The sequence below is a fragment of the Gorilla gorilla genome, chromosome 2 (assembly GCF_029281585.2).
Source record: "Gorilla gorilla gorilla isolate KB3781 chromosome 2, NHGRI_mGorGor1-v2.1_pri, whole genome shotgun sequence".
NCBI classification, from domain to species: domain Eukaryota; kingdom Metazoa; phylum Chordata; class Mammalia; order Primates; family Hominidae; genus Gorilla; species Gorilla gorilla.
In genome coordinates, this window is record NC_086017.1 from 136,400,161 (window position 1) to 136,419,096 (window position 18,936).

Below are 18,936 nucleotides of genomic sequence, written 5' to 3' on the forward strand. Positions count from 1 at the left end.
GTTGTGGGAGGTAATTTGAATCATGGGGGCAGTTTTCCCCATACTGTTCTCGTGGTAGTGAATAAGTCTTACGAGATCTGACGGTTTTATCAGGGGTTTCCACTTTTGCATCTTCCTCATTTTCTCTTGCTGCCACCATGTAAGAAGTGCCTTTCGCCTCCTACCATGATTCTGAGGCCTCCCCAGCCGTGTGGAACTTTGTAAGTCCAATTAAACCTCTTTTTCTTCCCAGTCTTGGGCATGTCTTTATCAGCAGTGTGAAAGCGGACACAGCACTCAAACAGTTCAAATGAAACAAAAATCTCTGGTTTCATTTTATTTTTAAAAATTTTTATTTATTTCTTTTTTAAAGGCTAATCAAGTTAAGCAGTGGGAGCAGAGAAGGAACAAAGAAATCTGTAACTGGGGCTGGGCGAGGTACCTCACACCTGTAATCCCACTACTTTGGGAGGCTGAGGTGGGAGGACTGCTTGAGCTCAGGAATTCAAGACCAGTCTGGGCAACATAGTGAGATCCAGTCTATACAAACAGTACAACAATCAGCTGGTTGTGGTGGTGTGTGCCTGTGGTCTCAGCTACTTGGGAGGGTGAAGTGGAATGATTGGTTTAGCCTGGGAGGTCAAGACTGCAGTGAGCTATGCACTGTACTCCATCCTGGGTGACAGAGTCAGACTCTGCCTCACAATCAACAAAATAAGGAATCTATAATTGGTTGTGATCAGTTAGTTGTAAATGCCACTGCATGCAGATCAGCCTGGTTTCATTTTATATTCTTCTTCTATCTCCAGAATATTTAAAAGTTAAACATTTCAATTTTTAGAAACTCTTATTAAATTTACCACCTCACTGAAGATTCCTGAAGGACTTAAACAGAAAATCCATGCCCCTCTCAAATGAACAGGGCAATAACTCTACTGAATATAAACTTTCTATTTGTCTCCATTCATAAAAGAGACAGAAGCATTATTGTTTGTTCTCTAGTTTTATTATTTGTCAATTTTCCCAACACAGGAACTATAACTCATTTTGAGGATTTTTTTCAGTGCATTTCACAGCAAAAATGAACAAGGGAATCATTAAAATTGTTGTACACAAACCAACTCTTTTTCTTATAATTTACAATTTGTTGAAAAAATTGTTTTGCTGTTTTCATCCTACTAACCTCTTTAACAGAACACAATTTATCAGAGCACAAAGCTTAAACTTCTTATGATGATGCAACAGACACAGCCACCTACAGTGGCTGATAAACAACAGGTATGTTACACACACTGATTGGAAGACCATATCAGAAAAAACAGAGTAAGGCACCACTCTTGGGAAATTAAGGTAGCTTGCAGTAACAAGTGTTGAGCACCATCATAAGTAGGTGCTCAATAAATATATGAGTGAATGATGAAAGCCATAATTAGCTCTATTCTTTTAATTGCCAGCAATTCTTCAACCTCAACAAAATACTTATTTAAAAAAAGATTTGTACCTGAATACAACTTCCTGATCTTTTTTTCCTGATACCTTTTCATTTCGTTGTTTCTTTAGCATTTAAATTTCCTCAAAAAAAAAAAAAATAAAACCATACCTTACATGCGCGTTCAGTTACACATATAAGTTTTGAATTACTGACAAATATGAATAGAATCATTTATTTTAATTTTTAACAGAGGTAAAATAAAGCATACTTATCCAAAGGGATAACACATAATACTGGATATTAACCTAAAGGTGAAAAGAAAGAAGGAAAAAAGTAACAGTTTTATTTTTAAATATTTGCTATTTTCTTTAATGCCTTAGTTCTGGAGAAAGGCTAAAATCTCATCATATTGACATTAACACATTTTTAAAAAGTGTCTCTCAAGTGTAATATTTAATAAAACTAGGTACTGAAAAATGTTCTGAAATTTTTCAAGTCAATGTTGTTTTCAAGTATATTAAAATGCTCAGAAGAAAAAATTCTCCATGGTTATAACTCTGATCAATCTATAAATGTACTTTTTAAAAGAGAGTTCCAACAGAGGTGGATAATGGGTAAGTTCCTCAGACACAGGCATACAGTCTTTTTGAAGAAATAGAATGCCTTGTTACCACAACCTGGTTGATTTTTTTTTTTTAAACACTGATTTCAGGCACAATGGCTGAATCCACTTCTGGGTCATCTTTCTCCTCCTCTTGGTTGGTTTACAAGAGTAGTGAATACTTCAGTTATGGACAGAAAGAAAGACACAAACTCTGAAACGGAGACTTCACTTTTCACTACAAAGAAATCAAAGTCACTGAGTTCTCATTGTTGTGTGTATCTGCTGCCCCTGTGCAAAAACAGGGGATTCAAACTTAACTTTAGGAGCAAGAACTGGATAAAAGATTCATCTACTGATTCAGGTAACAAGTTTTAAGATGGTATTGCTCACATCACATGAACAGGTTGGTAAGAGGTCCACCGTGTTTCTTTACCACTTTGGTCTTGCTGCAGTATTATGGTGCCCTAGTAGGTACATTCAGGTTTAGCTAGTTTCAGTCTGCGCAATTAATCAGGAAGCAGGTCACTCAGTGCAATGACTCCATTCTGGGAGGATTTAGGGTAAACAGAGAAGAACCTCATTTGGTTGAGTTTTAGATAGTATGTGTCACTCTGCTGGTTGTGTTGTTGGAATTATTTTCCAAAGTGGTTTATGATAAACCCAGCCATCTCCCTGAAACAAATAAAAAGATAAAGAATCATCCCTCTAATATTATCAAAATCAGTAACCAAAACTAGAAGCAACACCTTCACTGAAATGGAATTCTATTTTCACATTCAAAAACAAGTTTTTGTGAAGGAATAAAGTCTTCCTGATTAAGACATCAAACAATGCCTGTGGTTTAGCTAGGATTTAGGTGAGAAGGCATGGTATGGGAGGATCTAGTTTGTGACCCATGAACATTTAATTTTGCAAGAACCATTTGTAGCAATTTTGCCAATTTCGCCAAGATGCTACAGATTGAGCCTCACTCACAGAGTTATGGGCAGCAGGTGGAGTACAGAGAAATGATCGGGAAGGTACTAACCGTTCTCCCTGTCTCCACTGGCACCCCAGAACTCATTTTTTTTCTTTCCTTTTTTTTTTTTTCCCCCAAGACGGAGTCTTGCTCTGTCAGCCAGGCTGGAGTGCAGTGGCACAATCTTTGCTCACTGCAACCTCCGCCTCCCTGGTTCAAGCAATTCTCCTGTCTCAGCCTCCCGAGTAGCTGGGATTACAGGCACGTGCCACCATACCCGGCTAATTTTTGTATTTTTAGTAGAGATGGGGGTTTCGCCATGTTGGCCAGGCTGGTCTGAAACTCCTGACCTCATGATCCGCCCGCCTTGGCCTCCCAAAGTGCTGGGATTACAGACGTGAGCCACCGCGCCAAGCCCCCCAGCTCATTTTTTCTTTTTTTTTTTTTTTGGAGACAGAGTTTCACTCTTGTTGCCCAGGCTGGAGTGCGATGGTGCAATCTTGGCTCACTGCAACCTCCGCCTCCTGGGTTCAAGCAATTCTCCTGTCTCAGCCTCCCGAGTAGCTGGGATTACAGGCATGTACCACCACACCTGGCTAATGTATTTTTAGTAGAGACGGGGGTTTCTCCATGTTGGTCAGGCTGGTCTCGAACTCCTGACCTCAGGTGATCCGCCTGCCTCGGCCTCCCAAAGTACTGGGATTACAGGCATGAGCCACCGAGCCTGGCCACCCCCTAGCTCATTTTTAATGATATATAGATGTTCTCACTTAGAAACTCTTCTTTCTTAGAATCTGTTCCTGGTATATCTGCCTTTTTTTTGAGACAGAGTCTTGCTATAGGTTACCCAGGCTGGTCTCAAAAACAGTTGGTATTTATATACAGCCATACTACTTTTAAAAATAAAGATGTATAAGTGATAGCAATTCAACAAAGCCTAGTAAGCTAAAGTTCTCAACCAAGTAGATACATTTTTATCTTGAAGACATGTACAGCATACCTCTTTAATAAAATATTTGGTTTTCCAAGGTGTGCCTGTTTCAGTACGATGCCTTTCTTCAGTCCTCTGATGTTCTTCCAGGGTATGCTTATGCTCTGTGGCCTTATCAATTTCAGATTCTCTCAGCGAGTCTGTCACATTTTTCCACAATCGCCTGAAATCCAAAAACCACACATTTTACAAGCATTCTTTAAAAGAGATAATTAAATAGAATCAATACCCTCAAAATTACAATAATTTTATAAAATAACATTTCCTAAATCACATCTACAATGTCATGCTTATGAATTCCAAGAATAATGATACTGTGCTTGCTGATGGTTATGTCCAGGATGCTGCTCCTTCTGCTTCTTTTTAAATTAAAAATAATTTGTATTTTTCCAGGTTATAAAATGAGGATTTTTTGTTTTTAGAAAACTTAGAAATTAACAAGTAAAAAGAGAAGTAAATTTTCAAAGTTGAAATGTAAGCAAGACCAACTGTGCTTCTGGACATGATGAAATAATGGGGAACACATTTATTTTCCTGCCTTCATCAACCAGGAAACCAGGCAACATATAATACAATAGTGGTTTTCAGATACTGAGCAAAAGGCAGTGCAGGGCAGTGATCCTTGAGAAAGGAAACAAATGAGGGGAGTCTTATGAGTGCTCTAACTCGCTGTCCAGAGTGTTTCTAGGCCACGCTCAGGGAGAGGGAAGCTTAACAAATCTCAAGCAAAAAAAAAAAAACAAAAAACTGCCACAACACTTCTTTAGGGAAAGAACTGTTTGTTGAACAAATGGTGCTGGGACAACTGGATATACATGTGAAAAAAATGTAGTAAGTTAAACATAAAACTACCATAAACCCAGCAATTCCACTCCTGGGTATTTACCCAAGAAAAATGAAAATAAATGTCCATACAAAGACTTGTAGGAGAATGTTCACAGCAGTATTATTCATCATTGCCCCCAACTGGTAAATGGATAGGCAAAATGTGATATATCCATACAGTGCAATACTATTCAGCAATAAAAAGCAATGAACCACTGATACATGCAATTAATACTTCATGGATGAACCTCAAAAACGTTATACTAAGGAAATAAGCCAGGCATAAGAGATCACACATTGTATGATTTATATGAAATATCCAGAAAAGGCAAATTTATAGAGACAGAAAGTTAGTGGTTCTCTGGGCTGGGGGTAATAGGGATTAACTGTAAATGAACATGAGAGATCTTACGGTAGGATGAAAATATTCTAAAACTTATTTATGGTAATGACTGTACTACTCGAGAAAGTTACTAAACATGTTTTTTCTTTCTTTCTTCCTTTCTTTCTTCCCCCCTTCCTTCTCTTCCTTCCCTTCCCTCCCTCCCTTCTCTCTCCCTCCCTCCCTCTTTCTCTTCTGTTCTCGTCTCTTCTCTTTTTTCTTTTTTTGAGACAGGGTCTCACTGTCACCCAGGATGGAGTGTGCAGTGGCACCATCTCAGCTCACTGCAACCTCTGCCTCCCGGACTCAAGCAATTCTCCTGCCTCACTTTCTTGAGTAGCTGGGACTACAGGCGTGCACCACCATGCCCAGCTAATTTTTGTATTTTGAGTACAGACAGGGTTTCATCATGTTGGCCAGGCTGGTCTCGAACTCCTGACCTCAAATGACCCGCCCACCTCGGCCTCCCAAAGTGCTGGATAGTATGCCAAAGATCTTATAGTTTAAAGAATTAAGGCTACATATGTATCTTAATGGTTCCAAAAGGTTTCCTAACACATTTCTGAAAATCAAGTATCAAATTTCCTTTTGAAAAAATATGATACATGAGATGGCTCAAACATAAAAATGAATTTATAAGGAATTCTCCATAAATAACGAAAGACATTAAAACAAAAACAGAAACATCAAGACATAACAATCCTAAATATAAGTGCCTGCCCTAATAACAGAACTTCTAATAAAATGAAGTAACAACTTGCAAAACTACAAAGTGAAATATTCAATTGTAATTGGTAATTTTAATAACCAATCTCAATAACTAAACTCAACTGATAGAATAAATACACAGAAAATCTGTAAGACTACAGAAGACTAGAAAAATACTGTCAACTCATTTGACCTCACGTTTATAGAACACACTCACCTCAGCCTCCTGAGTAGCTGGGATTACAGGCACATGCCATTACATCCAACTTATTTTTATATTTTTTGTGGAGACAGAGTTTCGCCATGTTACCCAGGCTGGTCTCAAACTCTTGGGCTTAATACACATTCGTGTCAAGGGCACATGAAACATTTACCAAGGCCAGGTGCGGTGGCTCATGAATAATTCTAGCACTTTGGGAGGCCGACCTGAGTGGATCACTTGAGGTCAGGAGTTTGAGACCAGCCTGGCCAACATGGTGAAACCCCATCTCTACTAAAAATATAAAAAAATTAGCCGGGTGTGGTGGCACACGCCTGTAGTCCCAGCTACTCGGGAGGCTGAGGCATGAGAATCGCTTGAACCAGGGAGGTGGAGGTTGCAGTGAGCCGAGACTGCATCACTGCACTCCAACCTGCGCGACAGAGTAAGACACTACTTTGTCTTAAAAAAAAAAAAAGGAAACATTTACCAAGACAGAACATATTCAGAGTCATTAAACAAACCTAAATAAAGAATTAAAATCATACAAAGTATATTCTTTGACCAAAATGAAACTAAATTAGAAATAAATAATGGAAAGCTAGCTGGAAAATCTCTAAACATTTAGAAATCACCAACACATTTGCAAATAAGTTCATGAGTTAAAAAAAAAAAACCCACAAAGGAAATAAGAAAATATTTCAAAATGAAAACACATAAAAAGTCATCAGATAGAAATAAAGCAGTCCTCAGAGGAAAATTTACAGCATTAAACATTTAGGAAAAAAATATTGATGAGCTAAACCAGGGATCAAACTATGGCCCACAGCCCATTTTTGTAAATAATTTTTTATTGCAATTTAACAATGTCTCATCATTGACTTATTGTCTATGGATGTTTCATGCTATAAGGGCAGAGTTGAGTAGCTGTGGGAGAGGCTATTTGGTCCACTAAGGCTAAAATATTAATTGGCCTTTTACAGAAAAAGTTTGCTGACCCCTAACCTAAGCTTCCATTGTAAGAAATTAGGAAAAAAAAAAAAAAAAAAAAAAAAAGCACATTATTTACAATGTAAGGAGAAAAAAAGAGATTTTATAAAAGAGCAAAATTCAATGAGAAAGAAAACAAACATAGATTAAATCAGTGAAGCCAAAATCTGGTTCTTTGCGTAAAATTAATAAACTTTTAGTCACACTGATGAGAAAAAAGATATTACAAATATAAGGAATAAGTATGGGGATATCACTACAGATCCTACACAGATAAAAAAATAAGGTAATATTAGGAACTATATGACAATAAATTTGACACATTAGCTGAAATGAACCAATTCCCTGAAAGACAAACTACCAAAGCTCACTGAAGAAACAGAAAACCTTAACAGCCCTATATATTAAACATACGTAATTTGTAATTCAAAACCTTCCGCTAAAGAAAAGAACAGAGCAATATCCCTCATGTATATAGAAACTATAAAATTCATTACAAAATTTTAGCAAATAAAATTCAGAAGCATCTTTTTTTTTTTTTTTTTTTTTGAGACAGTCTGGCTCTGTCACCCAGGCTAGAGTGCAGTGGTGCAACGGCGGCTCACTGCAACCTCCACCTCCTGGGTTCAAGTGATTCTCACGCCTCAGCCTCCCGAGTAGCTGAGACTACAGGTGCACGCCACCACGCCAGGTGATTTTTGTATTTTTAGTAGAGATGCCTGGCTGATTTTTGTATTTTTAGTAGAGATGGGGTTTCACCATGTTGGCCAGGCTGGTCTTGAACTCCTGACCTCAAGTGACACACCCGCCTTGGCCTTCCAACATGCTGGGATTATAGGCATGAGCCACCACACCGGCCCAGAAGCATCTCTTTATCTGCCCATACATTCAATCTGTGGTGATATATTGATTTAAAGTATATATAGGAAAAATCTGGGCCGGGCATGGTGGCTCAAGCCTGTAATTCCAGCACTTTGGGAGGCCGAGGTGGGCGGATCACCTGAGATCAGGAGTTCAAGACCAGCCTGACCAACATGGTGAAACCCCATCTCTATTAAAAATACAAAAAAATCAGTTGGGTGTGGTGGTGTGCACCTGTAATCCCAGCTACTTGGGAGGCTGAGGCATGAGAATCACTTGAGCCCAGGAGGCAGAGGTTGCAGTGAGCCGAGATCATGCCACTGCACTCCAACTTAGGTGACATAGTGAGAGTCCATCTCAAAAAAAAAAAAAAAAAAAAAAAAATCTGGCCTCACACAGATACAGTTTGAAAAAGAGAAGACATATTTTTACAGATTTTTCAAATAATTCAATTCTTTCATACTGTTTCAAAACTCGACAACTGGTAATTTTAAAAAGGCTAGTTGCAATGTGGAAAATTTAAGAATGTCAATATTTTTTCAAATAACTTATATGGAAATCCACTGGTCTAATGTGCATCCTGAATGGATCATTTATCCATGCATGATTCTGTAATATCATGCATTAGTCATTGAAAAATACTGGTTCATTGAGTTATGCAGATCTTCCAGATGTTGACATACTATACAATATTTTAAAAAATCACGTTCAATAATATCAGCACCAAGTTCACCAGAAAACTAATTGAGAAGTTTTCAAGTTCATGGTGGCAGATACAATTTTCTAAAATTCTAATTTTGCCTTGAAGCTCAAATTTTATTATTAGTAACATACCATCAATTGTTTTTCTTTAAGTATCACATTCACGTCTTTCACTTACAAGAAAAATGTCTACCTAACATTGAAATTAGAAGAACCATAGTTTGTCTATCAATCATTCTTTTAAGTAAACATGGTATTTCATGAACAAAGTGATTAATTCTGCTTGTAACTCAAAAAATTTTACAAGTGCTCTTCCTCCAGATAACTACTATATTTCTTTGGTAGCCAGCACAAATACTTATTTATATTCCCAATTTGTCATACAGAATACTAATAAGACATGTACTCAGCCAGGCACGGTGGCTCATGCCTGTAATCCCAGCACTTTGGGAGGCTGAGGTGGTAGGATCACTTGAGGTCAGAAGTTCACGACCAGCTTGGCCAACATGGTGAAACCCCATCTCTACTACAAATACAAAAAATTAGCCAGGCGTGGTGGTCGATGCCTGCAGTCCCAGCTACTCAGGAGGCTGAGGCAGGAGGATCACTTGAACCCAGGAGGTGGAGGTTGCAGGGAGCAGAGATCGCCCGACCACACTCCAGCCTGGGTGACAGAGTGAGACCCTGTCTCAAAAAAAAAAAAAAAAAAAAAAGACATGTACTCAGTAATCCACATTTTAAAAAAACTAATAATTTGTATTGCTTTTTCAAGGACATCTTAAGAGAAAGGGGCATGCGAGTACATGGCAGTGAAGAATATAATGACTGCTTGTGACGTTTGGTGCCACTGCCTAGATTAGTCCTAAGGCCCACCAGTGCTACCCACAGCATTCCTTTTGCACCATCATAAGAGCCCACAGAGTGAAAAATGGTAAATAATATCTCTGTATTGTTATAAAAAAATTGTGAACTTGCAGATGCCCTGAAAAGGTCTCAAGGACCCAACAGGGGTCTGCAAAGCAAACTTTGAGACCCTCTCCTTAGGATAAATCCCTGTAAGAATTCTTTAAAAATTCATTATTGCTGTATTTTTTGACCCACTCTGAATGTTTGATTGTGGACATTTAATCCTTTTTCACACCTAGTTAGAAATTGTTTGGTTCTATTTATGTGATCTTAACGTAAGATGTTTAGTGGTTCCCTGTATATTTTTTTTCTATTTTTAATTGATAGAGGGACATTTTATGTCCCTCATGACATAAAATTTAAACAGTACAAATAGGAATCTTGTAAAAATTAAGTCTCTTTCCTATTCCAGATCCCAGTACTCTTTTCCAGAAGCAACCACTGTCAACACATTTTGGAAGCTGTACCTTATTAACACATATAGATCCACTTTATTTTTCAAGGTCTATGACACATACTGCCAAAATAACCTCTACAAAGATTGCACTGGTTTAACATCTAATCAGCAGCATGAAAATGCCCATTTGCTCACACCTTTTCCCCAAAGAAGTATTATTTTAAAAACTAATTTGTCTTATTAATTTTTACCTCTGAATTCTAATTACCCTAAACAATTTTTCATTTCCTTGGTTGACCATTTAAGATGTTCCGATATTTTTGCACCACCTCTTTACATCCTTTGCCCAGTTTTTGTATTGGGGTGCCTGACTTTTTGTTAATAATATAACAAAATTTTTTATGATAAAGTTTTTATGATACACACAGTAATTCTTTGACAGTAAATGTTTTTAATATTTTTGCTCCATTTACAATGTTTGGTTTTTACTAAAATGTGACTGTATATCAAAGAATCTCACAGCTGGCAAGCGGTTTAACATCAGATCAGACTAATGCTTTCAATTTACAAAGCTGATGCAACCTGTGAAGTGACTTGGCCAAGGTCACCAGTTAGTGAAAAGGCTTAGATTAAGATGCAGAGCATCTGACTCTTTCCTGGATAGATGCAAGGATGACATACCTGGATTCAAATGGATCCTGCTTCTCCAGAGGTCTCACTCTTTTCTTCGTCACTGCCAATTTAGTCAAGTCCACATACTTTGTCTCTCCATTGCTATATGTGAACTCAAGAACACTATTCCATTCCCCTTGCACTCTGCATACCACAGTGTTGGTGATGTTGTGCTTTACCTCAGCTGTAACCCTAGAAGCAGACAGAAAAGAAAGATATGCTCTAATAAGTGATATCATGTTTGTTTCTTAGATCTGAAACCCAAGAACACAGCCTGTGAATCCTGTTGAAATTAGTTATATACCTCACTTCAATATGTCAGTGCCAAAGTTAGATTCTTTGTATGTCCTAAGACAGCTTCCTTCATAATTTGTTCAAATAATATCAATTGTAATCTTTAGAAAAAAGGCCAGGAGTCAAATCAGAGACTTCATTATCATTAATGTCAAAATGTTATCTTTAAAATGCTTGCTACAAACAAAACTATAATATTAAAACTAAATAGAAATATGAAAAAATCAATATTTATTAGTCTAAAAGTGTTACAACATTACAATCTATTTAACTTTTTTTAACTAGTTAATTTTACTTATCGAAATATTTGGCATCCCTACATTTGAAGTTCTGGATACATCAATCCCGTACTAAACTACATAAGCCTAATTTTAAATTTAGAAACCACACAAACCAATAAGAGGTAGAAAAACATAAAATAATACATTAAAATGTTTAAAATTCTCTTGCCAAAAGAGAAAACTTAAAAGAGCACTGGTCTACAAAAACTATCATTATCACCATAGAACTCAGAGAGACCTTAAACACTACTGCTATTGAAGTTTAATGAAGAGTCACCACAGCCATATATATATATATATATATATATAATAGCTATATATATGGCTGTTTATCAGCAGATAGCTGTATTGATGCAGCACAAATACATCAATAGGAACAGGCTAGGAATCGGAACAGGTGTAATTGTTATTATTTTTGAGACAGAGTCTTGCTCTGTTGCCTAGGCTGGAGTGCAGTGGTGTGATCTTGGCTCACTGCAACCTCTGCCTCCTGGGTTAAGTGACTCTCCTGCTTCAGCCTCCCAAGTAGCTGGAGTAGCTGGGATTACAGGTATGCGTCATCATGCCCAGCTAATTTTTGTATTTTTAGTAGAGATGGGGTTTTGCCATGTCGGCCAGGCTGGTCTTGAACTTCAACCTCAGGTGATCTGCGTGCCTCGGCCTCCCAAAGTGCTGGGATTACAGGCATGAGCCACTGTGCCTGGACTGTAATTATTTTTAGTGAGGTATTTTATGTTCACTCTAGGACACAGATAACAACAGGGTCAGATTAGACAGAGGTTCAGAAGTTAGGGAATGATAGGCAAAGGTTAGGGTCTAATCAGTGTACAAGAGAATATGGCTTATCTAGATTCAAAAGGAAATCCAAAAGACCAAAGCCTAGAGGTTCAAGTGACAGTTCAGGAATCCCAAGTATCATCTGTCCAGCATAAGCTAAGGGAACAAGAAGCACAAAGTAGAATTCAGGGAGTCCAGTTTCAGTTTTGCAGCGAGTGGTCTGCGAACTCAGCTCAAGGCAGAGGTGTAAGGAGCCCAATAAGCAAATTATTTATAAACCAGATCTCTGGAATCTAGGAGCAAATCAAACATTCACAATCAAGAGTTAAGAGTAATTTTACCTACTAAAAATACAAAAAATTAGCTGGGCGTAGTGGCACAGGCCTGTAGTCTCAGCTACTCAGGAGGTTGAGGCATGAGAATTGCTTGAACCCAGGAGGCAGAGGTTGCAGTGAGCCAAGATTGCACTATTGCACTCCAGCCTGGGCGACAGAGGATGGCTCTGTCTCAAAAAAAAAAAAAAAAAAAAAAGAGTAGTTGTATAGTTGTAGTTCACTGGACACAAAGAACACTACGACTATCAGTCAACTTGATTACAGCAGGAATGGGAATTCTGGGTTATGCCTCAAAGCATACACACTTAAATAACTGCCCTGGTTTCTTGCCAGTGTGAATGTTTCTTGTGATGTCATTGCATGCTTCCTCTCTGATCCCACTTGCCAACATCCTTCCCTTACTTGAAAATTTATCTCTATCAAACAGGATATGAAGAAGTGACACTGAACATTTATTTAGTCTGTTTCCCATCCACATACACCCAGAATGATATTCTAAGATAATCAGCTCCTCACTTGATCTTTCTTTTACTACCATAGCGCATCTCTCAAGTTACTGTTATCTCCCATAAGGCTTTCCAATGGACAATCTTAGGGCCCTGTTCATGACTGCTGGGTATTACAGGGTCCGTATTGTTTAGAGCAGCTACACAGCAAAAACAGCATGAAGAGAAGTGGGGCAGGTGACAGGAATCACATATACTACAGGTAGGCCATGAGGAACTTGCAAAGGAGCACGAGGAGGAGGAAGGCCTCATCACTTTGCTTATAACAATTCTTCACAACAGTGTAAGGCAATCATCACACTTCTTCCATAAAGAGCCAGAAAGTAACTATCTCAGGATTCTCAGGCCAGACCATCTCTATTGAAACTACTTAACTTTGTCACTGTAGCATGAAAGCAGACAGAAACAAGTACATGAATGGGCATGGCTGTGTTCCAATAAAATTTAATTTACAAAAACAGGTGTCATTAATGGCCTGAGCTCTTTACTTCCATTGTATGTCCTTAGGGAACTGATCACACAGTAATGTTATTATTGGTTTGCCATCCTTGCCCCTCCCCAAGACTGCAAGCTCTTTAACAGGCATGGAATGGGTCTCATCTCTATAGCCCCAGATAGCACTTAGCAGAATGCCTGATAAACAGTAAGTGCTTAATAACTGTTGCCTGAATTAATGAATGAGAAAACAAAACCTCAATTATATTATCACTACATAGCATAAGAGTGAGCAAAAGCATACACACACAAAAGGGTGCCAATGTGTGCATGGAGGGGGAGTTAACATTTTTTGAACATTTAAAATATGCTGGGCATTTTACATAAATTATTTGTCAAGCCTTGTGACTATTCCATTTCTGTAGATGAAGAAACTAAGGCTCAAAAATTTAGGTAAGGTGCCCCGAATCTCTTTCTGTATTATTTTTTTTGGAGACAAAGTCCTGCTCCGTCACCCAGGCTGGTCTTCAGTGGTGAAATCACGGCTTAATGCAGCCTTGACCACTTAGGATCAAGCCATCCACCCGCCTCAACCTCCTGAGTAGCTGGAACTACAGGCATGTGCCATCATGCTCAGCTAACTTTTTAATTTTTATTCTTGCAGAGAGTGGGTCTCACTATGTTGCCCAGGATGGTATTAAACTCCTGGGTTCAAGCGATCCTCCCACCTCAGCTTCTCAAAGTGCTGGGATTAGAGGTGTGAGCCACCGTACCCGGCCCCCAAATCTTGTAGTTAGTAAATAATAGACTCAGGATTTGAATACATGTCTAAAGGACTCCAAAGTCCGGTTCTTCCCAATACTTCTAGGTACAAATTTCCTTAAAACAGCTTGACCTGAGGTCTGACATTACCATTATTTTGTAGCTATGATATACAAATAAAAGTTAGGTACTTCAGAGAAATATTTTACAGGACAAAGGGAAATTGAGAAAATAACCCGAAGAAATAAAATTCTGCTCCGATTCAAATCTGTCATTCTGCTTACATGCAGCAGCATGTAACAGAAACAGACTTCCTGCATAAACAGAAGATACAAATGCAGAGCTTAGGAATTTAAAAGTAAAAGCTTGTACCAAACTACCGTAAGAAAGGTATATTTAAAAAGTTACGCCAATGATTAACACAAAGCAAAAGAAGTTAGGTTATGGAAAGCGATTCTTTTTCTTTTTTTTTGAGATGCAGTTCCGTTCTTGTGGAGTGCAATGGTGCGATCTCGGCTCGGCACGATCTCGGCTCACCGCAACCTCTGCCTCCCAGGTTCAAGCGATACTCCTGCCTCAGCCTCCCGAGTAGCTGGGATTATAGGCATGTGCCACCATGTCCTGCTAATTTTGTATTTTTTTTCTTTTGAGACGTAGCCTCACTTTGTCGCCCAGGCTGGAGTGCAGTGGCACGATCTCAGCTCACTGCAAGCCCCGCCTCCCGGGTTCACGCCATTCTCCTGCCTCAGCTTCCCGAGTAGCTGGGACTACAGGCGCCTCCTACCACAACCGGTTAATTTTTTTTGTATTTTTAGTAGAGATGGGGTTTCACTGTGTTAGCCAGGATGGTCTCGATCTCCTGATCTTGTGATCTACCCGCCTCGGCCTGCCAAAGTTCTGGGATTACAGGTGTGAGCCACCACGCCCAGCCTAATTTTGTATTTTTAGTAGAGACAGGGTTTCTCCATGTTGGTCAGGTTGGTCTTGAACTCCCAACTTCAGGTGATCTGCCTGTTTTGGCCTCCCAAAGTGCTGAGATTACAGGCACGAGCCACTGCGCCCAGCCGAAAGTGATTCTTAATCTTAGCGAAATTCTGAAATACTTGATAATTCTTTAAAAGCTGTCTGGTTAAGAGTAGAAAGGAAATGGTTATTGAATCAGACCAGTTCTGTTGAGGGTCTTAAAGAGTCTCAGTTTTCTCATCTATAAAACCAATACCTTTCCCTCCTGGGGCTAGTAAGATTTTTTTTTTTTTTTTGAGACAGAGTCTCACTCTGTTGCCCAGGCTGGAGTGCAGTGGGGCAGTATCGGCTCACTGCAACCTCCACCTCCCAGGTTCAAGCAATTCTCGTGTCTTGGCCTCCGAAGTACCTGGGATTACAGGTGCGTGCCACCATGCCCAGCTAATGTTTGTATTTTTAGTAAAGACACAGTTTCACCATGTTGCCCAGGCTGGTCTTGAACTCCTGACCTCAGTTGATCCACCGGACTCGGCCTCCCAAAGTACTGAGATTACAGGCATGAGCCACCGCGCCCAGCCTAGTAAGATATTTTAGATAACATTTATAAAAACACTTATTTACTTGTTTTAAGTAAATTTTTAAATGTGACCATCAATAGTAGACAAGAAGTTAAAGCTGTGATCAAAAGCTCTAGTTTCATTGGAATATGTCAATTTGATATATCCTCGTCCCCTGCAAAGCTTTGTCTCAAAGCAACCATTTTGGGTGGGCACAGTGGCTCACACCTGTAATCCCAGCACTTTGAGAGGCCAAGGTGGGCAGATCACTTGAGGTCAGGAGTTCAAGACCAGCCTGGCCAACATGGCAAAACCCCGTCTCTACTAAAAATACAAAAATAGCCGGGCATCGTGGCACATGCCTGTAATCCCAGCTACTTGGGAGGCTGGGGCAAAAGAATAGCTTGAACCTGGGAGGCAGAGGTTGCAGTGAGCTGAGATCGCACCACTGCACTCCAGCCTGGGCGACAGAGTGAGACTCCATCTCAAAAATAAAAATAAAAAAAATAAAAATAACCACTTTGTTATCTCTCGTTTGACAATAACTGAGTTATTAATTTATCTGGGACTATCATTGACTGAGATGATGAAAACACTTCAAATAAATTGTACTAATCATCTAACCATTGCTTTTGATGAGCATCCTTATGAACCAAGATTTTTTTTTTTTTTTGAGACAGAGCTTCACTCTTGCAATGGCGCCATCTTGGCTCACTGCAATCTCTGCCTCCCAGGCTCAAGCAAGTCTCCTGCCTCAGCCTCCCAAGTAGCTGGGATTACAGGCATGCACCACCAGGCCCAGCTAGTTTTTGTATTTTTAGTAAAGACGGGGTTTCACCATGTTGACCAGGCTAGTCTCAAACTCGACCTCAAGTGATCCTCCTGCCTCAGCTTCCCAAACTGTTGGGATTACAGGCGTGAGCTATTGCACCTGGCCAAGAATGGTTTTAAGAAGCAATTTTACCAAATGGTTAATTATATCTTATAAAAAACAGTTATATAAATGTTGCCAAAACCAAAGTTAAATATTCAAAAATAAGATATTAAATAATTCCCTTTAACAGGCTAAGGTACTGGCTTCTTGTGGTTGCTATCTAGGTGCTAATATCTTAACCATCAGGCAAGTTCTCCAAATCCAAGTCAAATTCTGGATCCTTTATGACTGAGGCAATTGAAAGGCTGTCTTAAAGTTAAAAAATATTTCTAACACAGAAATCTAAGATTTCAACAAAGCACTTGCCTAGGATTTGAGCAGATCAGAATTTTCTCCTTGATAAAAACTTTGCCTCTCTCCACAACTCAGGCTTATGGAGATGAGATGGCCCTATATGCGGGTGAGAATGCAATTAAAATTTTATTTTCAAAGAAAAAAAAGGTTTCTTGACCAAATCTACAATATCTCAACTATGTACATCTTGTATCAATAAATGACATAGAATACAGAATATGCTGCCCTTAAGATAGTTAGCAAAGAGCTAAATCTTACATTCTTGTTCCATTCATCTCTAAAGTAAGAATAATTGATAAATAATAAAACATATGCTTTCTCGCTTTTTAAAAACTTGACAAATCAGCCTTTTAGATTTTCTAGATCCTGTCTCTAAGAGCTCCCTGAGATACCAGAAAACCACTGGTTATGTTAACTTAGCTTCAAATAGAAAATATTTTATTGACTGAAAGTTAGCTTTGGGTTTCATGGTATATATAAAAAATTCACATGAAGCATAATTACATTTTATGGAGAGCTACTGAAGAAGACACTGTCTATTATGTTACTCGATATCACTATGTAAGGACACATGCAACAAATCCCTTTAGAATTTAGTGCCAGGAAAACAGTTTGTCTATCTCGAAAAAGTGATATGCTTCCTTTATCAGACTTTGGGAAGTATGTTGAGCATCATGTTTCTTTATTTGCTTTAACAGATGAATCAGAACTAAAAATTGACTTTTTAGCTATAGTAACCATCTAATCCTATCTTCACAGTACCATTGTCCTTACCCATCTTTATGGTATTATGACAGACTTTATCTTTAACTATTACATATGAGTTTTTCCTAAAAGCCTTACAAATGCTTTCCAAAAATAGTATCCTGGATTATAATCTCAGACTGAAAGCTTCTTGTAGGCAAAGATAGTCTTTATTTTTATTTCTCTGTATCTCTAGTATGCAGTAAAGTATATAGATATATGTATATACATGTATGTGCGTGTGTGTGTGTGTAATCTACATATCCTAAAATCTTTATATTACACCACACACTATATATATAGGCATCCTAAAGTGAGTGTGGAAACTGGGAACAGAAGGTGGACATGAGAATGGGGAATAGTTAAGCAGGCTCACTTGGCTGCATGAGAGATAGATGTGGAAACTAAGGGAGTAAGGGAAGACAGGTAGAATATAATATATTTATACCAAATGCAGACAGCAGATAATGTGTCTGTCCCAACTGCAGAGAGCAGTTAAAAAAACTAGGCTATGTCTGAGGAAGGAGGCATGTGCATTAAATAAAGACATGAAGAAGACCTTAGTTACAATAATTTGTAAGCACAAAGAAGAAAAGGTGTCAAGAATAAGAAAGTTGGCTGAGCATGGCGGCTCATGCCTGTAATCTTGGCACTTTGGGAAGCCAAGGATTGCTTGAGCCCAGGAGTACAAAACCAGCCTGGGCAACATAGGGAGATCCTGTCTCTTAAAAAAAAAAAAAAAAAAGAATAGGAAAGTCTATTTCGTTTTTTTTTTGTGGTTTTTTTTTTTTTTTTTGAGACAGAGTCCTGTTCTGTCACCCACGCTGGAGCACAGTGGCACAATCACGGCTCATTGCAACCTCTGCCTCCCAGGTTCAAGCAATTCTCCTGCCTCAGCCTCCTGCGGCATTATAGGCACCTTCCACCACACTCGGCCAATTTTTCTTTTTTTTTGAGACGGAGTTTCACTCTTGTCACCCCGGCTGGAGAGCAGTGGTGCAACCTCAGCTCACTGCAACCTCTGCCTACTGGGGTCAAGTGATCCTCCAGCCTTGCCTCCTGAATAGCTGGGATTACAGGCATGCGCCACCATACCCAGCTAATTTTGTATATTTAGTAGAGACGGAGTCTTGCCATGTTGGCTAGGCTGGTCTCGAAATCCTGACCTCAGGTGATCCACCCATGACTAAAAAATCACATGTGACTAAGAAATACATCAATATTAGCCAGGTGTGGTGGCTCCCAGCACTTTGGGAGGTTGAGGCAGGCAGATCACTTAAGGCCAGGAGTTCGAGACCAGCCTGGCCAACATGGTGAAAGCCCATCTCAACTAAAAATACAAAAAGCAGCCAGGCATGGTGGCACATGCCTGTAATCACAGCTACTTGGGAGGCTGAGGCACAAAAATCGCTTGAACCCAGGAGGCGGCTGCAAGGAGCCAAGACTGT

General features: G+C 39.1%; 1 protein-coding gene across 1 annotated transcript in view; it reads right to left on the bottom strand.

The window, feature by feature from the left end:
* Positions 1-963: 963 nt before the first annotated feature.
* OSBPL11 (oxysterol binding protein like 11) overlaps positions 964-18,936 on the bottom strand; it is a 69,413-nt gene continuing 51,440 nt past the window's right edge. Inside the window, exons 11-13 of the mRNA XM_019024675.3 lie at positions 10,616-10,798; positions 3,974-4,127; positions 964-2,687 (exon numbers count right to left, since the gene is read on the bottom strand). Of these exons, the coding sequence (XP_018880220.1) occupies positions 2,622-2,687; positions 3,974-4,127; positions 10,616-10,798 (403 nt within the window). The 3' untranslated portion in view covers positions 964-2,621. The remainder of the gene's footprint in view (positions 2,688-3,973; positions 4,128-10,615; positions 10,799-18,936) is intronic.